This window comes from Lytechinus variegatus, chromosome 8, assembly GCF_018143015.1.
Source record: "Lytechinus variegatus isolate NC3 chromosome 8, Lvar_3.0, whole genome shotgun sequence".
Lineage (NCBI taxonomy): Eukaryota > Metazoa > Echinodermata > Echinoidea > Temnopleuroida > Toxopneustidae > Lytechinus > Lytechinus variegatus.
In genome coordinates this window covers 25438734-25464738 of record NC_054747.1, presented here as the reverse complement: position 1 = coordinate 25464738, position 26005 = coordinate 25438734, and the positions used below count along the sequence as shown (strand labels likewise).

The 26005-nt window shown below is 36.9% G+C and overlaps 1 protein-coding gene across 3 annotated transcripts in view; it reads left to right on the top strand.

Moving 5' to 3' along the window:
* LOC446187 (glycogen synthase kinase-3) overlaps positions 1-21866 on the top strand; it is a 33606-nt gene extending 11740 nt beyond the window's left edge. For all 3 annotated transcript variants that reach the window (XM_041614804.1, XM_041614803.1, XM_041614805.1), the window contains exons 2-9: positions 8885-9078; positions 10145-10228; positions 12445-12555; positions 13921-14051; positions 14542-14648; positions 15539-15732; positions 16018-16204; positions 16819-21866. In XM_041614804.1, coding sequence (XP_041470738.1) covers positions 8885-9078; positions 10145-10228; positions 12445-12555; positions 13921-14051; positions 14542-14648; positions 15539-15732; positions 16018-16204; positions 16819-16967 — 1157 coding nt within the window. In that variant the 3' untranslated portion in view covers positions 16968-21866. The remainder of the gene's footprint in view (positions 1-8884; positions 9079-10144; positions 10229-12444; positions 12556-13920; positions 14052-14541; positions 14649-15538; positions 15733-16017; positions 16205-16818) is intronic.
* The last annotated feature ends 4139 nt before the right edge of the window (positions 21867-26005 follow it).

The following is a 26005-nucleotide window of genomic DNA, read 5'->3' as shown; positions in this document are numbered from 1 at the left end:
CATGTGCTTGTCACTCTGAATATTCTTATCGTGATTTAAATCTTCTTTCTCTGTCATTCTATCCTTTACCTACACACAAGTATAGGGGCATACAAGGTTTCAGAGGGAGGATCAGTGGGGGGGGGGGCGGTTCTTGTAGGGTGGGATGGGGGTACATGTAAATTTAGGGGGATCTGGGCTCGGTTGCAATCAAAACAAGTTAAAAAAATTCCCAAACATCTGATGTATACATGTAGGCCTGTTGAGAATAGAAGAAAAAAAGTATAAGGGAGAACCGGAGAACACCTTTACATGTACCTTGTACAATGTGCCTGGGTGAACATCCGGGCATTTTTAATCTCGAGCCGACCGGCCGATGAAAACAATGCACTTGCAACCCGTACTGTGCTGAATGTCATAATCAAGTTTTTATACCCATTTCGTTATCTGGAAGTTTATGAATCTTTCTGAAAGTTCCAGTGTTGTTCCTGACATTATTGTGGTTCTTTATATACTTGTACTTTGTTTTCATCGCACTAAAGGTTTAATAGTGCTGTCGTCGCTAACAGTGGATGTGAAGTCACTCTGTCCCCGCCTACATGTGTGTATGTATTAAAGGGAGATGGGGCGTAGATCCCCCCCCCCCCTTTTTTACATTAGCTAATGACCTAGAATTATGCTGGTTATCAGGAACAATTTATATACATGTACAAGGAGAGTTCAATAGACTTGATTAAATAAACATATTGCATGCGTTAAAGCTGAAGTTCCCTGTTTGCATAATGGGTCATAAACTCTATTGATGGTTTTGATCGGTTTATCATTTGCTGGTCAAGCTGTTTTTAGAACAGTCAGAGCTGGTATGTTTAACTGGATTGAAACATTTATCATAGTGTTGCATTGTTCTTTTTCCCTCTGATAATGAAATTTACTCTTTATCTGATTGGTTGAGCGCAGGTTGAAAAGGACAAGTAGTCGAGTAGGCCTAACCATCGATATCCACAAATATAATTTGGGGTTCGATGTATCTTTTGTTGACATCTGAAAATAAGAAGCAAGTTCATCTATGTAGATCAGTAGAATATTTTAATGAAAATTACTAGAACTTCTGATGCACAAAACAACATATAGAAGAAGTGCACACTAGGTGATAAAAACATGTCTTGTTGCAAGCACATCAAGACCTATAATTCAGATCGAGGTGAATGCATATTATGCACAAACTATTTGGATTGATTCCTGGCCAGAGTTCCATTTTAACATCTTCTAATCAGTGATTTTTAGGTGGTCTGTCTATGACAGATCACCTATTGATTTCGTCAGAATTTTCTTTATTTCTTTCTTCCTATCTTTATTCATTGTACCTATTTTTTGTCGCCAACTTTTCTCGAAATTGGCTGAATCAATTTTGCTGATTTTTTTGTCATATATAGAATCTATCATAGAGACGGCAAAATAAGCTTTTCAAGGTCAAATGGTCATGATGACGTCATCTACGCGCCATTTTGTAAAATTCTTCATTTGATCATATCTTCATTATCAATTATCAAAAATTAACAATATTTACATGACATTAACTTCATGTCAGGGGTCAAATGCCAATGTCATCAAAGGTCATGTAGAGGTCATGACGCGCGCGTACGCGCGCGTCAAAGGTAAAAAAATCGTCCAAATGACCTATAAAATTTTTTTGGTACGTTTCAGGTCATTTTAAGCATTTCAAAAATTTGCGCGCGCGCACATATGCGCGCGCGTTTCCGCGCGTTACACCTTAACGCAACGCAGAAAAACCGTTTCTTTTAATATCATTGCATTGCTAATAAAATTCTGAGCAATTTGATACCTTGATCAACCTTCTACAACCATTAATAACGAAATTAACACCCGTTAAACTTTGCAGCACGTGTGCGCGCGAGCTCTCACTATAGGCCATATATGGGCAAAAACATGCCTATTGCAAATTCACTGTAGCTCTTTAAATAGTCCGTTGACCCCCAATTTTTTTTTCATATATCGATAGATTATGAGTTGTAAATTTGATTTCATGTCACCATTGTCCCTAAATTATCTCGTGACGTCATCAAATAGGCGCCCAAACTAAAAATTTCATTTATTCAAAAATGACGTCATCAAATTTATGCAAATTTGGCTGTAACTTCTCGAATATAAATCATTTTTCGCCCAGATTTCGATATGTTGTAGTTTAGAAGGTACTCTTTCTCCTTAGTAAACATGAATATTCGTTTTGAGAAACGCATCATTGCGTAAAACAGCGATGAAAAGAGGCATGTCATTTTTCCTCATTTTGCGTGTAATCTCTATGGGACATGACTTTTTCTCAAAACTAGATTCGACATTCCTCTATTTCGTGAGCCATATCTCCATTTTTTCTTGTCAGCTTTCCTTGAGCTTTTAACATGTTGTAGCTGAGATTCTGGGCTATCGGAAGTGTGCCCTTCATTTTTGGATCAGATGCCGGGATCATGCCTGTATTTCACTTGCAAAATTGGAATTGTAATTTTCAAAATTGCTTACGTGTAATCTCTATGGGGAATATCGTGGCTCAATGGATAACGCATTTGACTTGCTTTCTCGAGGGCGGAGGTTCGATTCCTGGGGTAGAAAAGATGATTTTTTTTTTCATTTTTTTTTTCTTTTTCCACCTCTTACATGATCCTTTATGATAATTAAAAGGTATGAAAGTTAAAATTTAGCAAGATAAAACAGATTATAATTGTTTTTTTCATATCACATGTATTTTGTGTGTAATCTCTATGGGACATGACTTTTTCTCAAAACTAGATTCGACATTCCTCTATTTCGTGAGCCATATCTCCATTTCTTCTTGTCAGTTTTGCCGGAGCTTTTAATATGTTATAGCTGAGATTCTGGGCTTTCGGTAATGTGCCCTTCACTTTTTGATCAGATGCCGGGATCATGCCAGTTTTTCGCTTGCAATATTGGAATTGTAATTCTCAAAATTGCTTACGTGTAAAGTCTATGGGAAACATTAATAATCACATTGAGCAATGGTCAAAATTTATTCTTAGGATGTCTAGAATCAAGATTATCAATCATATCTAAATTATTCATTTTATACACTAGCCGACTCTGAATGAAAAATCATGACAGACCACCTAATTCGTCCGCATGACGAATTAAATTCTAGTTACTCTCAAATCTGTTCAGAACCAATCAGATGCAAATGTAGCGTATAACAAATTGTGAATGAAATAGCTATTTGTCTCGTGAAATGCTCCCTTGAAGAAATTGTATTCATTCAGGCGAGTGTGAACACACCTACGGAATACCTCAAGTGATTAGTGTGAAATTTTTCTCTAATACTTCCAGGAAGCAATAGACTGAATCTGAACTTTCATGTTACAATTGTGTTGGCTTAACGAGACATTGTTCTCTCGATTCTTCAATACCGTGTCCTTTCTTCATTGTTGTCTTTGATTAGTTGTCCATAATGGTTTGTCTGTCCCATATCCCTTCTTCCTTGTGTTTGACTTTGAATAGGCCTAAATGTGGCTATTGATAAGATTTACTAATTGGCTGTGGATGAAAAACTTGTATTAAAAAGCTAGACAAATCCTGATTCATAAGTCTGTAATCTGAACTCTGCTCTAAAGCTGTAGTTTAACTATGGATAGTCATTTGTGTTGACAAAATCTTAAACAGGAAAGATTCAGAAAGACGACACATTTGGTGCTCACATCCTTAAACTGTTTGTGAATTATAAATGAAATAATTATTGATCATTATCAATTAAAATAAATAAAATAGCAGGGCCCGCTGGTAGAACAGCTTTCAAAACTGAAGTGGACACCCTGGGTAAATATACCTGTATTATTATTATTATTTGTAATGCACCATAGATTTTGGAAGAAAAACACAAATATTAGAAGCATACATGTACAATGTGAATATATATTAAATTTATTTGCGACTTTCCATAATTGTAGCGCAGATTTGGAATTGGTTGAACATGGTCCAAAGTTAAACTAGACAGGCCATAGAAGAATAGATTATGATATTTTAATCTGATCGTTCGTCTTTTGATCTCCTACAATTTTTTTTATATTTTGTTATTCTTATTATTATTTTTTTTGGAGGAAGAGGGGGGGGGTTGTCCTACAGTATAGTACCACTGTAAATAATTCATTTGCCTTTGAACAGCGCAGTGAATGACGGTGACATTTTGGCATGGGATACACTGGAGCCGTTCATATGTACATGTACGTACTTGGAGGACTAAGAATAGCATTTTCAATCCCAATTCTTTCCTGTCTATGTCATGTGTCAGATAACAGCTGTTCACACATTCCAAATTTAATTCCATTGATTTAATACCATAGCCTAAAACACAACATCAAAAGAGTTAATTTGCATTGTCGGGTCGACATGCAGAAACAACCACCATTCATATTTCAAATAACTTCACAAGCCAGCACGAAATATCACTGCAAGCTGCAACACAACTTGAAATTTGTGGTCCGTGCCCCAAAGCAAAATGAGAGAAAACCAAAAAGTTGGATTTTAAAATGTAAAGTACATGGACCTACATGTATGTGCTACAAATGCTGCCTTATGTATGTAATATCTGTTATTTTTAGCCTACAAAAGTTTCATATGTAAAAGTACATTTAGGCCTACATGTACATGTATATGTAAACTTTAGCAATGAGTGAGAAAAAACATTATTTGAACAGGATAATTTGAACATTTTTAGGCATCAATTACATGTATATTAATCAGTAAACTTTTCCAATGATCAATTTTCAAAAAGGACATGGATTTTAATATTTTAGGGACTTTGTTTAAATTTCTATGCAACAAGTCTTCACTTTTACATCAAATAACATGGTATACATGTAGAGTCTTGTAGACATGTTCTAGGGTGGATAGAGTGGGAGATATATTGAGAACTGTTAGAGTGGATAGCAAAGAGAGATATTCTGTGGTAAAAGGTGGGTATTGATTGCATAGGACGAGAGGGGAGGAAGGGAGGGGCAAGAAAGGGGTTGATTCCAGTTGAAACTACTAAAAACGTCTATTTTCAGTGCATAGTATTCCAAGTTTTTATCCAAAAGTCTGAATGTATGAAACCATTGTAGTATTCTATTTTAATGCAATAGGCCCTACTGTATGTACAGGTTTGTTTTTGTCTTCAGGCCTAATTATTCATCCAGTTTTCATGCTCTCTATTCATTTCAGTGGTTTGGGTATGACAATGTACTGTACAGTAGATGTACTGTGTATGTAGATCTAGATTTTTCTTGATAAAGCACAAGCCTATAAAAGGAAAATGGACCTTTATTGAATGCAGGGGGGGGGGGGGGCAGTATCTCGACATGTACATTTACAGAGGAAATAGAAGTACAATACACAACTGAATTTATTATTTTTGCAGTTATGATTAACCCTCTTTGCTGATCAAATGTGTGCTTTTAATTCCCATGAGTACAGGTTTTATGATTCCGACAAAGTGATACTTATAAAATTATAATTTCCGCACGTCCATAGAACAATTGCCATAACCCTGGTAGTTGTGATTGCTATAATTTCAAGGGTAGCCTGATCTACAATGTATTTCTCTGTTGGAGCTACACAATAGCTCATCTTTTTTTCCTGATTCTGTATGGCGCTATGTGGATGTACAGGTATATTTGTTAAATTGTTGGCTTTGTGACCAGCGTTGTCATGGGAACTGACTGATATGAGACAGCTGACAATCAGAATGCAGAGAGGTTGATAGAAATAGAGAAAGAGAGTGTGTGTGTATTACATATACACTGTAGGCCCTACATCTTTGGGTCCTTTTTAAAAATAGGCAATGAGAAACAAAAACAGAATCACACTAGGGTCTACATGTATACATGTAATTATGGAGAAGTAGGCTTTATACATGTAGTTTATGACTGTTTTTGGTTTATAAAAAAATCTTCAAGGAACTGTCTTTTTTTTAATGTAGGTCCTTTTTTTGTTTTGCTATTCTGTCCATGCAGGGCCCTGTAAGTGTATTAAAGCCTAGTGTAGCTTCTGTATACATACATGAAATCCTACATGTATTAATCTATCACAATGACCTTTAAAAGAAACAAACAGAGGGTTTTTAGATAAAAATAGATAAGAGAGAGAGAACTGGAGACTTAAAGAAAGGCAAACGCAGACAGACAAAAATACAGTGAGGGTAATACCTTGGTCACGTTTGATCTACGGCGGCCGTTTTAACATATTTTTGTACCAACTACATATAGGTGGTTTGAATTAAAATTGATAAAGCGGCTGTTTTCGACTCGCCGTACGGCTGCCGTAGAGCAAATGTGACCAAGGTATTAATGACATTGCTGGTGTACATGTGATGAATACTCTACATATCATGCTTGCATTTTTAATCTTTTCAAGTTTCAACTATAAATTTCATGTGAATTCATAACAATTTGTGACAGTACTTGTACAAACTGCTTGTTTCTACATGTATAGGCCTACATGTACACCCTTTAATAAATACCTCTAAAATGCAAAGCAACTGAAGAGCTCTTTCAAATGGGACCAGAACATTCCATGAGCCAATGTCATCTATTTTACCCATTTTCTCATCTTGATTGATTCCTAGGGATGCAGTCAAATTTATGAGATGAAGGATTTGTGAACTGATGGGATGGCAGTTAATGTTGCGGCATTGTAGGGATCAATGACCCGCTCTGACGTCAATCCACAATCAAAATTAATGTTGAACGTGGACCTAGATTTTACATGTACAGTGTATGTTGACATCACTGGCCACGGAAGAGAGTCAGAGACATGAAGAAATTTTAAAAAAGTTTATATGATGATGCTGCGATTTGCTCATTGTTTTTAAGATTCATTAGGGGCAAAAATATCTTCATAATAAACATAAAAACTCAGAATAGGAGTGTTTTTATATAATGTACAGAGTAACCTTTTCTTTTCCCTTGTTTTTATAGATAATTATGCTATAATGATTAGACAATGGGTATGTATACTAGGGATTTATACAAATTTGTTAATAGTGGGTAGGCATGGACGCAAAAAGCAACAACATATTCATTTCAGACATGAATAATTCAAATGGCCCCATCTGAAAATTGGTCCTACAGTGTGAAAGTTTGATTGAAAGCTACCTGTTTTCCTACATGCACATGTACATGTACATTATACTGACACTCCCTCAAACCACCATTCTCTATATCTCCTTCACAACCATGGTTTATTTTAGTTTCAAAGACATAATCCATACCTCAAAGAAACACTTGAAAATTTCTTTTCAAGACAGCATTATTGTGTACAATGTATGCGCAGGACTTCCTACGCAGTATGAAAGCTCAATGAAAAGTTGCACCCATCCATTTCATCGCAATCTTTTGTACACAAGATTCACTTGAATGACTCTTACTGTAATAAAGATTGCTAAACTTCATAAATTTCTTTCAAATGCCTTTGCACTTTTGTTAAAATCCATTCATTAGACCCAGCAGGCCATTGTGTGTCAAGTTATTACTTGCCTTTGACAGGCATATTAAAGCAGAACTACTATATAGGCCTACATGTTATGCTTTGACTTAGTTCCCTTTGAAAAAAAGCAGTGAGCCAGATTTACATACTGTTATTAATTTTCTCATAGTTTGGTATGAAAATAAATATATCCCTATAGAATACATGTATAGTATATGCGCACACTTCTCAGCCCCTTACTATAATATGTACAGTGTACTACATGTATTTCTAACAAAGTGAAGTGTAAGAGTCATTAAGGGATGAGGTATTTTAAACTGAAATATGTTGTACTATTCATCAAGTAATACCCTCTCTTTTTAAACATACATGTACTAGTGTGTACAATGTATGTAGTTTGTGCATCGTACAGACAATGTCAAATGAATACAAAGGCTGGCAAATACAAATTTCATATAGAGCCCTAAAATTTTAATTTGTCATCTTTTCTATTCATTTTGATATTACCTACATGTAAAATATTTCAATTTTTTCAACAGTCCTTTTCGCGTAATGGTTATCTCATTTTCTTTATACTGTATAACTTTGGTTTTGTGTGAATGAACCCTCCTTCATCTGACTTGAGCTATTCTTGTGTGGAAGAGCCTCCTCCTGATAAGATCAGTGATTCAGTCAAATTATATCGAGACCCTTGTCAATTACAACTTCCATGACAGGACCTGAAAAGGGGAGCAAAGTCTGACAGTCTAATAATAAACCCACTTGCACCGATGGCAGCTTGTGTGAAAACTCGCGCAGGGAATAAAAGCAAAAGCAACCTATATCTGTCACGTACATGTAGGCCTTATGCTGATATACATGCATTAATTTTTCATATAGGCCTGTAGTACTACAGTATGTTTGTGACTATATTTGCATACAGTGTACATGTGTGAATCTGTACAACTTGCCTGAAATGCTATAAAGCTTTGATTCGGTCCCATTTCTTACAATTTTTCTCTCCAATTTTTTTAACATAAAATTGTCGTCACATTGAATAATTCCAATTCAAGTTCATGTATTTATTCCTTATTTTATGTACCGTTCTTTCTGTGATACCATCGTTTGTTTCTTTGCCCCAAACCAAAGATCGTAGAGCGAAGATTAAATGTATGTTATAATATTATATAGAGGATTGCATGCATTTCTTATGTATAAACGAATACTGAAAATCTACATGTAGATATATTTGCATAACATGCTAAAGTCACATTTTCAAAACCAAACTTCAAATACCAAGGATATGTAAAATATTTTAATAGCTTTGAATGGTCACCTACATGACTGGAGCATGAGATGTTTTATTTTGTGACATTATTGATGCTTTGCAAGCAATATGATTAATGTAGATTCTTTGTCTTTCTCTCTCTCTTCAATTTTCCAGGGGACAAAGATAGTAGTAAAATCACATCAGTCACAGCAACAGAAGGACCTCCGCCCGACAGAACGAAAGAAATCTCATACACAGACACGAGGGTTATAGGCAATGGCTCGTTCGGCGTGGTATACCAGGCCAGGATGGTCGATACCAATGATCTGGTGGCAATAAAGAAAGTATTACAAGATAAGAGATTCAAGGTGAGTACATGAGGAAGTAATACAGGTCCTAGCAGGCAACCTTGAGGTATCACAGACTTTCTTGAAGGGTAGGGGGATTGTGGAAATGCCATTCATGTACATGTAGTTTGATCTGCATGCTGAGAAGAAAGCAAATCGATCAAGGTGAGATGAGATCATAAGAGGTGGATGATGGATTATAAAAAGAGTTGTCAAGGGTTTGCTTTCAGAAACTGATGAGTAATTTGACAATGATACCTTGCCATGGTCAGTCATAGTGAGGTACAGAGTGTAAACATGACATTGACAGGGGATGTCAGCACCCTGCGTGACAGTTTGCTCACATCGATGATGATGATGAGTTGGCAATCGAGATTGCTATTTTATAAAAGAAACTCTTCCAAGGTTATTTTCATTGATAGTAATTTGATGTCTGACGATACTTTGTGTCTAGTCTCCAAGGGCACCAGAGGCTAGATAATTACACTGCTATCCATTTCAATGGTCAATATTATTGATTGGTTGGTAGTAGAGGAAGTATTAGTTTACAAAGTGTTGAAGGTTGGACACTATAATAGGCTAGTCTAGTGCCTCTCATTTGTATTGACTTATTTTGTCCCTAATATATGTATTTATATGTATTTGTTTTTGTGTAGTGTGTTTTTGTTCAAAAAAAAAAAGTACATGTAGGTGTAAAAAGTAATCAGTTGATGCATTGATCTGTATATTGAGTTGTGATTACATGTTTGTCAATGATATACATGTACATGTAGATATTTTAGCAAAACTGTATTTCAGTTCATAAAAAACATGCATTGAAATGCAAATGGTTTGAAGATTTTTCTGTTTATCGTTTAAAGAGACAAATTCATTTCCAATTGAATTTATACTCGGTAAATTACATTGCAATAATGCTGGAGAGAACATGAATTGATTGCAAATTCAATTTATCTCTTTCTTTTTATCTCTGTCTCTTTCTTTTTCATTATTTTATTTCATTTTCTTTTTCATGCTTTTCCGTCCTTCCCTCCCTCCCTCCTTTCTCTCTTCCTCTCTTAATACTTATTTCATATATTTCTGTGTGTAGAATCGAGAACTTCAGATCATGAGGAGACTAGATCATCACAATATAGTCAAACTCAAGTACTTCTTTTATTCAAGTGGTGAAAAGGTGAGTTTCAGTAACTACACAATAATGTTGTTGGGATGTATAACACTCTATGGCCCGTATTCTGAAGTCGGGTTTAACTTAAACTGAGGTTTAAAGTTGCTTTTTAAGTATGGATAGCCAACTATTACATAAATCACTTACGGTAGAGATTTCATATTTCAGCTCATTTGGCTCTCAAATCATAATTGTCTAGGATATAATTGTCTTCACCATCGATGATTCAGGAAAGAGCAAAGTAAATATAAGAAACATGCAACTTAAAAAAAATGGTGACACTTTTGGCTTCCCATAATGTTAACACAGAGTTAGACCATGGTCTAAGTTAAACCCAACTTCAGAATACGGGCCATAATCTCAAAGTTCAAGAGTGATGAAGGCAGTTCAGGAAAAGCAGTATTTAAGAAATTTGGCAATAGATTTAATACAGAAGTGAGGCATAAATTTTTTTTCTTTTTTTTTCTTGCATTTCAGCATTTTTTTTTATCATGCCTTTTATTTGGCATGCAACTAGGCATTAATGTGCGACTCTAATGGCCACCGCACACCTTGCGACCCGACTGGCTTGCGACCGAGTGAGGGGAGATGTGACGTCACAGCTCTTGTCAGCTTGAGAGTCGCAGACCGTTCAGATACAAGGCGCAGGAAAATCGTAAGGCCTTGACGTGTGGAATCCTTATGACTGGATCGCAAGCTCAATCCAACTTCCAGCCAATCAGACAGCAGAGTTGCATGGCGCGTATATGGTATACAATGCGTATACGCACTTAGTAAGCACCATTTCTCAGTTGCTATAGCAAAAAGCAAAAAGGGCATATGTGAGTCGCAGACAGCATGGTAGTCGGATCGCAAGGTGTGCAGTGTCCAGGCTGATGATTACCTTGCGATTCATCTCTACTCACTCAGTCGTAGACCAGTCGGGTTCGTAAGGTGTGCAGTGGCCTTTGTTCATACTAAAATCTTTGTGAAACACCCTCAGGGGTTATATTTGAGAACACTGTCATAACTTATGCCACAAATTTGGTCATTTCTCCCAGAGATGTGACACACTTGATGATTGTCGCAAATTGTGTTTCTGAACACAGTTTTTCTCTGTCATATCTACACAATAGCTGACACTGCGCAGCAGCGCGTATATTAATGCTCTTAATTATCCAAAGAAACAGAAAGTTGAGAAGGATTTTTTTAGAGAGATGAAAGAGGAATTGTAGGGCCTAACTACCTGTAGCATGAAAATATGCTGTTGAAATAGTCATGAATGATTAGTGAAACGGATACAACAGTTAAATGTATTGTGTACTTGACATACAGTTGGCATGGTAACAGGAGCCTATGGATCTATAAAAAAAGAAATGACAAATTAGTGACTGCTAGAACCCGTCATAAATTTGGTCATATTTAAAGGGATTATTCACGTATTTGTATTTGCGCATTGCGTGCGCTATAGAGGAAAGACAAAACTTTTGGCAGTTTTTATGACAAAAATTTATGACATCCACCAGAATACTGATTTTACCATATACCTCTGAGAAAAGATGAAATATCAAGAAAAGAAAATTTTCCGAATACCTCCCCGGGCCAATAATATATTCACTTTACAATTGATAATCCGAGATAATCGAGTCAGCATAAAGTAGAGTTCAAATCATTTTTTTAGATCAGATTATGCATAGCATATGTTATATGTACAGTAGCCTCTTTTATTATAATCAGATATTGCCAAAACAATCACTTGTCTATTCCATATAGATCTTTATTATGATACTTAGATATATTCTTGTCATTTGATTGTTTTCAGCCCATTTTTCAATGACGTCATCCGTGAAATTTTGGGTCCATACATCATGGAATTTTTTATCCTTACGATGTTGTCCATTGGACACGCGCTGAGACTACCAGCGCTACTCGTGTGTTTGCAGTGTGCGTGTTGAATGTAATGCGTCAAACAACAGACTGCACTTGTTCTGAATGTACTTTTATTCAAATATTTGAATATCATGACAAGGATCTATTTTTATGTGTCGTATAAAGCAATTAATGAAGAAATACTTCATTCGGTAATAGACAAAATGAATGATCCATTCAACGAGGCATAATTTCATCTTTCACCTCTTGAAGTATTCTGTCCATTGCACTAAAAAACATTATTTATAGTTTTTGGTTTCCTATGAACCATATACTACATGGTGTTCTCTTTCATTTCTCTCTCCACCATACAGAAAGACGAGGTGTTTTTAAACCTGGTCTTAGAATATGTACCAGAAACAGTTTACAGAGTAGCAAGGCACTACAGCAAAGCAAAGCAAACCATATCTCTTATCTATGTTAAGGTAAGTCCAAGTATTGATTGCATTCGCACATGGTAGCATTTTCAAAAAAAGAGTAAAACTGGACTTGAAAGTTAAATTCATCCTGCATTTAAAAAAAAAAGAGTAAAGCTAGACTTCAAAGTGAAATTCATCCTTAAGTGGTTTAGTTTGGGGGTGGGTTTTTCTCCCTTTCCCATTTTTTTTATTGCTATGATGTATTATCTTTATTGTTTATTTATTAACATGTATTCCTTTTTTTTCATTTATTTTATTATTTATTTATTTGTTTGTTTATTTATCATTATTTTTTTTTCCTGAGGGGGGGGGTTATTGTATATTTTTCAAGCAAGCTTCTGTGTCATATAGATATATATAGAGAGAGACACGCACACATACATACGCACACACACCCTCACACACAGAGAAAGAGAACTTGTATTGGACTATAGTGTGATATGAATAGAGATCACATACATGTAGTGGGAACAATATTATTGGATTAGTTGCCATGATCTACTGCTCTGTCACTGAGGCCATATATCTTGGTAGTTGTAATCGTCAAAACATGGAAAGATTACATAAACATTTGCCACCTGTATTGTAAACATAGGGACTGGAGAGATCTATGTGTCTGCCTATAGGTGCTTTCCCACCCACCCGATCACACAAAATCTTGTAAAGTATGAAAAGTACGTACTGACTTTAAGGGGTATTGGGGGAATGCTTTAGGAGTACTTTGCTTTCACCCTGGTAAAATAGTGTTATTTTCTGTGCAGCTTGGTATGAGAGTATCTTTTTTTTTGCTTGAAGTATTGGTTCCATGACATTTGCTCTGGCGACAATTGCTCAGCTCTAAATTCCACATACTAAACGAATGACCAACTTCAACCCTAGGCTTATTAAACACCATACCCTACCCTAAACCCAACATAAAAACCTACTTCAACCCTAATCCTAACACTAAATCTCAGACGAAATTAAGCCCAGAGCAATTGTCGCAGGAGCAAATGTCGTGTCACCGAAGTATCCATCTTGAACATGAAGAAAAATGTTTCTATATCTACCTTCCCCTCTCTCCCTTCCTTTCTCCCATTCTTTTTCCACTCCCTCCCCTTCCTAATTTCCTCCTATATGTCATCTTCCCTCCATTGCTCCCTCCGTCCCTCCCTAATTTCATCTTTTTTCACCCCTCTCTTTCTCTTTATCTTTTGGCTACTGTGCATCACCCTTTGCCCCTCCCCCATGCCCTGTTTGCTCCTAACTTTCACCCCTGTTATCATTACCCCTTTCAACTCACTCCAATTTCATTTATATGTTTTATTCATATTTTAATGCAAACAGATATAAACAATTATTGATCATTTTGAACCATGTCTTCCTTTGCAGTTGTACATGTACCAATTATTCCGGAGTTTAGCGTACATCCATTCAATGGGCATTTGTCACAGGGACATCAAACCACAGAATCTCCTACTCAACCCAGAAACAGCGGTTCTCAAACTCTGTGACTTTGGAAGGTACGTTCACCACAGCATATTTTTGTATAGAGAAATCAGTGTATGGTCTGGCAGTCAATATGTTGGCATAAGTTGCAAATTAAAATACTTCCTTTGTTTTTAACCAGTTCTCATACCATTTGGCACATGTATCGGTCTTGAGGAAATTGTTTGCATGTTCCTAAATTTGTTGCCATGGTAACAGGTTGATTATTATGGCAATTTTTTAAAAAGCAAACTACTTCCTCAGTTTGTTACCTGGAGGTCATGACATTTGGTGCAAACATTGTTCTAAGAGTAAAGACCTACTTTTCAATTATCTTGGAAACTGAGCTGCGAAGGTTTGTGGGTGGGGGTATTAATCACGTTCAGTTATATTTCTGGCTCATACTTGACAGTGATGATGATGTTTACAGATAATGGTCATAATGAAGACTCCCATCTCTTTTTTATCCTTGAAGTTCTAGGCAGAATACACACATTAAGTCATTTTCCTATGTTTTTACTACAGTGCAAAGGTGCTTGTGAGAGGAGAGCCCAATGTATCATATATCTGTTCACGGTACTACAGAGCGCCGGAGCTTATATTTGGTGCTACTGACTACACATGTGATATAGGTGAGTAGTGTAGTACATGTACTTCTACTGAACTTGCAAATGTTGAATTGAAGGTCATGAACTTTTGATGGGAGGTTGTCTGTAGGGGTCAATGCACTCTTAGAGCCTGTCGTACACAAGTCATTTTGAAAATATTCTACCAGGTTATATAGCTTTGTAAACTTACAATTATTGTTTTTTTTTAGCTTAATGTCCATGGTTAACACCTAGGTGTGTTAACACCCCTACAGGTACAGGCAAATTTGGTATGTTAAATCTAAGACCACATAAATGTTACTATGTTTGAATTGGGAGAAATTCCACTTAAAAGAGGTATATAACACACGTATTGCATTATCTTGGGGTGTTTCACAAAGAATTAAGTGTGACTTATTTTCATGCTTTAATGCTAATGGACTATGTTAATTCAAATCGCAATCACTTTGATTGGTTTAGAGGAAAGAAAAGCTTTGCATGTACACTAAAAAATGCGATACGCATCACTATTGTGTATATGTGTTAGTATTATAGACTTAATACACTCTTTGTGTGTTGTGAATGAACTATGACTCGAGTCGAAGTTGGCAGCCCCCTGTATGTTACTCTACTCGAAACAAAGCGGGCAAAGAGTCGAGTGCTAAGTCCCACTTAATCCATTGTGAAACACGTCCCAGGATAAAGAAAAATGCTTCGACTTGCGAAAAATTTGTAATCAGAGAATTAGAACTGGAATTGGTATTGGAATTGGTATGGTTTATTGAAAACAAATCAAACAGGCAGCTCACAGGCTGAAATGTTCAATTTACAAGCAAAAAATCAACAGAGATAGTATAATTATACAATAGTGAGAGATAAAACATAAATTAACTATGCTGGTTTACCTTTATTTACTTCTATCTTCTCTTGACTAGATGTATGGTCAGCAGGATGTGTGCTTGCTGAGCTGTTATTAGGCCAGCCCATCTTTCCCGGTGACAGCGGGGTGGATCAGCTGGTAGAGATCATCAAGGTCCTCGGCACCCCAAGCCGGGACCAGATCAAGGAAATGAATCCCAACTACACAGAATTCAAGTTCCCTCAGATCAAACCACATCCGTGGAGTAAGGTGAGACTTTGGACCACCAATGTCTAGGATTCAAATGCAAAGTGTTTATGTGTAGATCTTTGAATGCTCGATCTCCTGATAACTTGAGGTCTGATATGCTTTTTACTGTTAACAACTGGATTTCATAAAGCATTACTTTCTTTTCATTCTTGCAAAATACCAGATGGTTTTGTTTTTTTGATAGATTATATATGAACATGCCTCTAATTTTCTCTCAGATTTTTCACTGTCAATTTACCTCTTCAATACCCTTCCCTAATTGTTAAACATGTCTTCCCTGTGCAGGTATTCCGAACGAGAACTCCCGCTGATGCAATCCAGCTGTGTAGCAGACTCCTTGAGTATACCCCCAAGTCCAGGATCAAACCCCTGGAAGCATGCGCCCATCAGTTCTTCAGTGAGCTACGGGATCCTGGCATCAAGCTACCCAACGGCAGGGAGCTACCCCCTTTATTCAACTTCACAGCTGGTGGTGAGTGCTCAGATTTGCTTCTAAGACCTTGGTCTTTTTTCTGCAATTCATCTCATAATATCGTATTATTTTTATAAATAAACATTAGGGCAATTCAGTAAAATACATACATCTGACCCTCTATATGTGGGACCCTCTAGTGATTGTCTCTTGTTTTCTGTTTCATGTACTGGTGTACCTCAAGGAACAGCATTGGGCCCCATCCTCTTTTCAGTAATGAGAGAAATGTAGAATTTTTTGTGACTGTTTACATTGAAAATAATAACAAATGATTGTTTAAACATCATTTGTCCATGAAGAAGAAAGCGAAATCTCAAGGCTTTTCAAAACTGGATCCCAAGCAAGCTGGGATGATGGGAACCAACGTCTCTAAAAAAAAAATGTCCTCGGCTAATCTGTCAACAAACAAATGTTCTTGTGGTACTCCTTTCCTAAATAAATTTATTGGCTCCCTGTTTCTGAGAGAATACATTACTGGATACATAATCCTGTTTTAACTGGGCTATTTCAGACCAGGCTTTTGCCAAGCTCTGCCAACCACCATTCTAACATATTTTCCACTCTTCCAGCATCAGAATTTGATATATTTTCCTCCATCTTTCATTCTCTCACAGAACTTGCAAGTAAGCCGTCATTACGCACAGCCCTGATCCCGCCACATGTTAGTCAGAATTCATCCAGCTCGACAGCCCCACACGACACCCCCGAGCCATCCACCAGCGCCACAGCATCGTCAGCGACCGGCGGTTCTAGCAGCAAGTGACCCCACAGCAAGCCATAGCTACGCTGCCAAAGGGCATCGAGAACTATCACACTAATTACTATTGGAGGAGAAGAGCGAGGAGTATTTAGTTAACAGCATGCAGAAAAAAAATGAGTATTTATTCATCACCAACTTGTAGCGGTACGGTTACTTCGTAGGAGATCTTCATGTAAGCTCGAGAACCTCAGGACGAGGCACTTCGTTGGTTGAAGAATCTTCTAAGGTGAAGATTGAGAGTGGGTTTCCTGTAAAGGCAGTTTGACACCCACTGGGTAACATCAAGAGAAGTCACAGAGATTGCAGACTGGCTCTCTCAAAGCTTTAAAGACTAGTCACATGACCATGGCGAGCGATCACATGACAACTGCAGCTTTGTCAACGTGCAGAGATCTACCCCAGTCAACTAGCTGTCTTTGTCCAAAGAGTGTCGATGCCTGGTCCTGATGCAGAGATCTAGAACTACTTCAGTAATGGCTTGTACCCTGGACGGCGGAATGTAGAAGTAACATTTCTCATTGCTGGCATTGTACTTTCTGTGATGTCTTTGTGTGTCACCTAGGAGTCTAATTACGACGATAGTTTGAACTATTTGATTTTAGAAAACCATAATACTAAGGTCACCTCTATGACGGTGGGTGTTTTCCGTACCCAAGTTGAAAACTGCCAGATGCTCAATTGAATTTCATCATCTACTTCTCTTTGTGATTACATAATAGTGGGTTGAATTCGCTGCAGATTAGACTAGCATCCGGAGGGGTGCTACCCCTAGAGATCCTGCCGTGTTTGTCCTGCTCCCCTCTGGTGTGGTCCAAGAAGATTGAGCTAGGTATTGCAAGAAGCCGCCCAAGCCGTAGCCAGAAGGGCACTATTCCCTGTACAAAGTCTATTACTAAGTGCCCTTCTCGCTCCGTAGGTGTGTCTTTCTAGCCTAGTTGGGGCATTAGAGGGGTTAGTTTTCGCTTCTTACAATTTTTAATCTTCTCTCCCTCGTCGGAAACCAAATACCTCGAATAAAATGCAAACACGGCAGGATTGTGAAGTATGAATCTCTCCCGGTGTCTGCAACGTTTTCGGTCGATGGACCGAGTCTGTATGGGAGACTAGTAATAATTAGAATAAATTAGTACTTGATATTAGTCCATCGTCCCCATTTTAGTAAGGACTTATTTTAGTGTGGCCTGAATATTGTGTACAGATAACTAGTGGTATGTCTTTGGCTACAGATGTTTCTCCCTTTCTTCACATCAGTCGGTAACACCAAGTGCCCAATATTTCCTGATAGTGTCAACATTTTGCTTGTCTAGATTTTGTTTATCGGTGCCAACAAACTTCGCAGATTGTATCAAATTTATGATGTTCATTGCATTCAAGTAATGTAGGTAGGTGTTACACTTAATCCAATAATTGCTCAGGAGGGCTTACTTAAAATGCTTTTTAAAGAAGCATTATTATTACTGCCATATTTTGTTGGTTCTGGACTTTGTATGGGGCCGTTTGCAATGTTTAGTTCACATTTACCACTCCCTGCTGCATCTGGCTTGCAAAGCACCACTGAATGTTTATATGATATGCCACCACACTAGGCATATACTCAGGTACAGTGAATTTAAATTTGCAGCGGTGCTTTGTGCAAATGCTGCAGAAGATCGCGCAGTATGTGAACGGACCTTGGCATATGCAAGTCCCGACTTAAAGCTTAGCTTTACATCGTCTGAAAGTCTCTCCAAATGCTGGCAGCTTGTATGTTGCTAGTAATATCAGTACACGTGGAAAACTATGGCAAAAATTAATGGTATTGGATTTTATTATGTGAGTTTAAACGGTGTGTGAAAGATGGGGGAGAGGGGGAGCCACTGACATACCCTAAACGTCAATTAGACCGTGTAAAACAAAGAAAAGAGTATTATGGGAGGGTCTCTCATAGGCACAGAGATGTTTAATGTGATATATATGATGTACAGTTTTATAACGTCCCATGTCCGCACCTGGTTGGAACGGGACACTTGTGTATAGACTTCAAAATAATTTAATGATTTTGTTTCTCGCAAAATTATGCCAATGACCACGTGATGTATGTCAAATGCACAGTGCTGATGAAGAGGCGTGAATTATAGAATAATAACAGAACTAGTCAGTTAAATTAATGAGTACCGGTAGTCCATATCTTATGTTTTTTCCCCTTTTTGTTGTGTGTTATTTTTTATACCAGAATACTTTGTCCTATATACATGTTAATCGTCTGTAGACTGCCAAGCGCGGGCAGTTGTATCCGTTCGACGCAGTATGTAGTGGAGATGCTTTAACTAATTTAGCAGTAACATATGTATCTTGCATTTGTTTCAATGTTTATTGGTATTGTTTTTAAATCTGTTCTAGAGGAGCACACGACAGTTACCTCTCGTTCTTTTTAGTTGGACATGCTCCTTTCGTTAACGATTGCAATATGTAAATGTCCCTTCGGAGGAGTATTGACGTGTAATTATATATGCGAATTTTTCACGAAATACTTGCATAGGAATGGAATTTTAAATCTGTGAATGCTTTTAATGTGATATACTAGTTATTTTATTCATAATTATTGTAGAATTCAATCAGTTTTTTAAGGATTCATTATACGCAGGAAAGATTGAGCAATTAACATATGTAACCTTGTGATAATTGGATATTATATGAGAAGCCCATCCCTAATATTTCTCTGTAATCAAGGGGTTATGTATTTTTTTTATAGTTATTTTTAGGCCACTTGTTTATCATAATTTCTCTCTCTCATATTCACCTGCACACACTAAAGTTCCGTTCAAAAGGATAAGATAGTGTAGCCTTGTGTAATTAGAATGGTAATAATTGCTGATGGGTGAAGTATCCCGGATTGAACTAAAATATTAGAAACAAACCACTATGTAATATGATTTAAGCCATCTTGAGTGTAGGGGGTGTGTTAGGGATGTGAGGGGGGGGGCAGTAGGAGACTTTTCACTGATGGGGGAGGGGGCATGTCATCGATGAAAATAAGCATAACTCTTATTCAGTCTACATAAGTTCTACATGATAACTAGACCAATCTTTTATTTTTGGACCAAAATGTGCGGAAGACATTGGGACGCAAATCTCAGAAACCTTACAAACATAGCTTTACACCTTATCAAAATGGGTTGGGGTCAGAGACAAACCCGCATTTCTCCAGCAGATGACAACGCTGCCCCTCCTCACGATGGCGGATCCAGCCGGCTTAGATACCTAACTTTGGTTAGGCCCACCCTTGTGTACAGACGATATGGCCCATGAAATGGTATTGTCTAACCCGGCTGAATCCGGCCCAGTCTCCTCGTGTCCATGATAGTATGAAAGGGGTCCTTACAAGTGTGTTCGCGTATGTAACAGTCCCCCAGCTATATTCAAATATATTCTTTGTCATTACCCCCTCATGGTATTCTGTGTTTGTGGTATTGTGTGCTTTTCGTGATAGGTTTTGCCAAACTCTGAATCACAATTGCCACAAAAAAAATCAATGCTCAACTATCATCAGTGTTTATAAGAAGGCGGAAAGCATGCAATTATATTTATATGTAGTGATATACGCTTCCCTTTGATAGGCCTTCTGTTAAACTAGGAATGAATATTCTGAAACATAATATCCGTTGCATTATTTCCGCTGTGGCGTTGATAATCAGGTTGCGTCAGCGCAGTGCTGTAGCAAACTCCAAAGAATATATTGATATATCTTATGTATAGTAGGCAAGTAGAAGGGAATTTACATTGGCATTTTTTGTTTGAAATTGGACAAGAATTCTGCCAGTTTTCATATCGCCATCCTCTTTTTCTCTTGTAAATATATCGACCTATTTCCCCCACTAGTATTTTTTCCCCGATCTATGAAATTTGTATAAAATCGTGTAAAACTGGCAGAGTTCTTGCAAAGAGAAAGCATTATTTGAACAAACCAAAATGTGGATTGTCATTGAATAACCATCCATTGTTCTTTTTCACTGATGGCTGGTTAGATAATGAGTAATTCTTAACTCAAGCAACACTAACTAAAAAGAAGCTGCCTATAGGGGGCAGGCTTCAGAGTATTCACTGCAGTTATTTATGAAGACTAACCGCTTCTCGAATTAACAAAATTTGAACGTAATGTAGTTCATTCATCAGGACATCAACTCTTTTCTCAAGACTCTTTTCACACGCGTTAGATAGATAGAGAGAAAGAGGGAGAGAGTGATAGAGAGAGAGAGAGGGGGTGAGAATAAATTGACTATGTTCAAATATGCTGCTGGTGTTAAATTTCCCTTTTTATTTCTGTTTCCATTAATCACACGGTATTTTAACCAAGTACTCGCTTTTTTTTAATTTGAAGCTGTGCATATGATTGTGGATGTTATGTTTTATTCTATTATTCGAAGGAGAAAACAAATCATACAGCGTTTGGAGGCTGCAACATGATTTTAATGACTTTCGTTTATATCAAGTTAATGCAGACTCTATTGTTTTTTTTTCTAACTACCAACCTGACATTTCTGAGCAGTTTGCAGCCACACCCCCGCTGTGTGTTGAAACCATAGGTTGAAACGTCTGCTTGTTTGCGTACACTGCGTAAATAATCGGGCGTGTCGTTTTTATTTGAGAAAAAATATCAAAAATATTCCGTTTTGTTTTAGATGTTCAGTTTCGCCCATGAATGATCTCGCTATGAGTGCCAGGTTATTCTTTCCCCTTTTAAATTGATGTTAATTTTTTTTAATATTTTTTTTTCGTTTTCAAATCCTTCTCTATTATTATTATTTGTTATCCTCAGAAGGGTTTTGTAGACTGAATTTGATTTCCGGGAAGAGAATTGTAAACTTATCTACATCATGTAAATATTATTGTATGATGAACGTGATACATTTTGTTGTTTACAAACTGATGATGTCTTCTGTCTTCTTTGTTACATGTTGTTGGTTGATTTCTATTTTATAGTTATGAATAGATGAGGAAAGAAAGAGAGAGAGAGAGGAGGGGGATAAGAGAGAGAGGGGGTGTAGGATATGGATGATTTATTTAGCTGAAGATCTTTAATAAGATCTCTAGTTAAATTTCACACACTTAAAATTAATTGAGTTAAATCTCTTGAACTGACTACAGCTCTCTCTATATTGTTTCCCCTCTCTCTCTCTCTATTCTATCCACTTCCATCTCAAATACCATGTACAATAATAATAATGGTATATTTACCCAGGGTAGCCACTTTAGTTCCGATAACTGTTCTCCCAGCGGGCCCTGCTATTATTATTACCCGACTAAGCTATGCTACCTTTTCAGGTGCACACAGCTTAATGAGGAATTACTTCCTGCCGGCAGCCATTTACCTCGCCTGGGTCGAGTGCAGCACACCGTGGATGAATTCCTTGCTGAAGGAAAACATGCCATGGCTGGGATTTGAACCCACGACCCTCTGTATCTCTATTCTCTTCCACCTTCTTTGCTTCATGTCAATGGATTTTAGTTTGTTTCTTAGTGAATGGACGAAAGTGGGAGGGGAGACGGACAGAAAAAGAGTATTGATGGGCAGGAAGGCACAATGTGGACTGAAAGGAGAGAGAGAGGGATAGAGAATTTGAAGGGCAGTGAATTGAGAGATGAGCAAAATGATTTAAAGAACAAAAAAAAAAGCAGGAGTGGAGATTGAAAAGAGGGGGGAACAAGATAAAAGAGAGATGAGTTGTGTAGGAGGAAGAGAAGCAGACAGAAGGCAAGAAAGAGAAGGAAACGATAAAGAGAGATATCTGAGAAATGGAGTTTTATTAGCGCTTGTTAGAAACCTTTGCTCGGTAAAATATTTAGAGAAATGAAAGTCGTTTCTTACCTCACCACTTAATATTAATTGGTTCCTTTTAAATGGAATACTAAACACAATCCCACAATAATTGAGAAGGTACAGTCGGACTAGTAATTTAACAAGTGTACAATATGTTTTGTCCCCTACTACTATTTGAATGAAAGAGCACAAAATACAATGTCATCAATCCGATGATAGATGGCGCTATTTCACTCCAATTTTCCCAGTGAGGTGGAGGCCTTTATAAATAATATGTTCATCCACGCAGCGCAGGGAGGCAGCATTTAGTGAGAATTGATTTCTTTTCCTCTTCCGATGTATTTACTTCAAGTTAGTATTTCAAAAAAAATAATTAAATCTGATGAAAATATTAATTTTTTTTCAAACGACGAAAGCGCAGCACAAACACAAATGAGAACAAAATAATAGAAGGGAAATTAACAAAACTATACGGTGGGTATTTTTTTAATATGTCGCTGTGCTCCCTCGCATCGGTATTTCTCTTAAAGAGTCGATTACACATTTTAGGGCTATCTACTTTTATTAAGGGGACTAATTAATATTTAAAACTAACTCTTGAACGCTATACTATAGGCCTGCTTTCAACTGTTTCATTTGCGCTATATGTTGCGCTCTTATGAAACTGAGCCCCATGAAGATGTAAAAAATTTGTTTAAAAAAAATTAACATTGAAACCTTTAATTTGTTCGGAGGGGGGGGGGTCATTCCTGCCAGAGATAAAGCTCAGAAAAATAATTAAGAATATAATGTATTGAATTTCGATATTCCCTGCCCGGCTGCAATCTGGTTAAAATATACATCTGGTTAAACATTAATATTGTCTAAAAAAAATCTATTTGAATGCGAAAGAAATCGAACTATACACATTATTCAGTATCGCTGGTTGATCATTTCCTTTTCTCGATCGCTTGACCACAGATGTGCCTTTTACTGTATTGTCATTCCGTGTGGGGGGATGGGGTTGGGCATGGGGTTTCGTTATACATGTCATTGACGGTGACTTGATTAAGATAATGGATTCCTTTTTTTAGTCGTCGTAATCTGAACGGAACTTGCTCTGCATTTTCATTTTTTCTTCTTCATTTGAAGCTGTACGAAGATAGATTTTGGCAAACGTACCTCATGACGAACAATAAGTTTTCTTTAAGGTCTTCTTTGTTGTTTTTTTTTGTACCAACAAAAAATAGTTCTCATTGTCCTTTTTCCAATTTTGATTTGGCCCTGAATTTTCGGCCTCCATGTCGGTGAAGGTATATTTATGGTCAATTTGAGGTTTAGTGGCTGTGCGAGTAAATCTTTATGAAATTTGAAAATAAATGAGTGAACGAAATAAGAGTCAAATGAATATGCGAAAGAAATGGGCAATAGAATCACAATATCAACATAAAACCAGCTGTTAATAGTGTTAAATTATTACATTGTCTTCTGTTTCCCTCTCTCTCTTCTTTTTTCTGTCTAATGCGCAATTTATCCTTCTGAGCGGAGACCTCTTTATGTCATTTGCCCTGCATCTGGCCAGAATTATATTTACATCAATCTAATTTCCACCAAGTTTTCGTTCCTTCTATTTTTTCTTTCCTGTATACGCATATTAAAAATATGATGAAATCGACAATTTACTAATATTTTCATTTCCAAGCCAGGGGGATCCATACTTTATTTCAATTTCCGCTCAATTTCATACTGTTTTTATTTACGAGGTAAGAATGTTTATCTGTAAAATTGTACCCGGTTTATATTACGTTGTATTATGTTTGAATGGAAACGAAATAAAGAATTGAATTGAAACGAAAAGTAACGAACCATCGTGAGTCTGATTTTTAGATCCCCCTGATCCTCCCATAATTTGACTGTTATTATTTAGATACTGTGAGATAAAAAGTGTTGATAATGGATAGGTTCGCGATTTACATGAAAATTGTTTTCCACTCGATCCCGACCGAAGGAAAAAAAATACAACTGTGCAAAGACGTAAAACCATTTTTCAAGAGTGGAAATGAATGCATCTTTTATTCAAGAACTTCTTAAATTTCTGATATCCAAACAAAGTTCTTTAGATAGATAGATAGATAGATAGATAGATAAAATGTTTTATTAAAAGATCATCGCAGCGAAAGGCCGAATTGTGATCAATTTTACAAACATGCAAGTTACATATAAAGTTCTCATACAAAGTATCGTAATATTTTCTTAAAATGATACACGAACCTAATACCTATTATGTATACTATGTGATCTTAGAGGAGAGAAAAAAAAGTCAGTGGAGAAAAAGAAGAATTCAGTGGTAGGTGATCGAAAAGAAAGAAGGAAACTAGAAAAATGTAAATGGGAGTTGTGAAGGTGTAAGGAAATAAATGGAGAGAATGGAAAGGAGAGGAGACAGAAAAGGGAGGAGAAACCAGACGGAGGACGCTAAATTTTCTCAGAATATCTCCTCAGATGAAAAATGATTTGCAACAATATATTTGGCATCATTGAGCCAAAGCTTCCAACGAAGTTTGGGGACAGTTTCATGAAAGGACTTGTTGGATGTTTACTCCAACATTTACCATAGTAAGCAGAAAGAGTTGCAATCAATCGCAACTCTAAAAATCATGTGCAATTTGATTTTCAACCAATCAACAGCGCGCATTTGGGACTTACGAATGATATTTTGACTTACGTTTAAACGCAACTCTTTCTGCAACGGACCCCAGATCTGACAATTAAATGTTCGCTACCCCGTTTTGAAAAGGCCGTGCCTCGGTCTCGTTTGAAAGTCAGAGTTATCAATATTGATAACTCTGTTGAAAGTAGTTTAGCGCCAGCTAACGGTAGAGACAGGACATGATTCATTGATGTGAGAAAAAAAGTACTACTGTGTTTTAATATTATTCTGTCTTTTTTTCCCTCCCACTTTACTGTTCCTCTCCAATATTTTTCACCCTCTATTTCTCTCTCATCTTCTGTCTTCACTTCATACCTTAAAAAAAAAAAATCAAGTATTCTCTATTTTTTTGTCTTTTATACAGTCCTTTCCTTGGTTCTTGTTCATTTTACTCTTCCTTTCATATGTTTCTCCCTCCCCCTCCCGTTTCTTCCCTCTCTCTCACCTTCATGTCCATGTCTTGTCATAAGCACATTCTATCTCTCATTCTCTATCTCCTTTCCCTTCCCTCATTCTTTATCCTCACCAGTTGCATTTTGTCTTCAATTTTTCAAT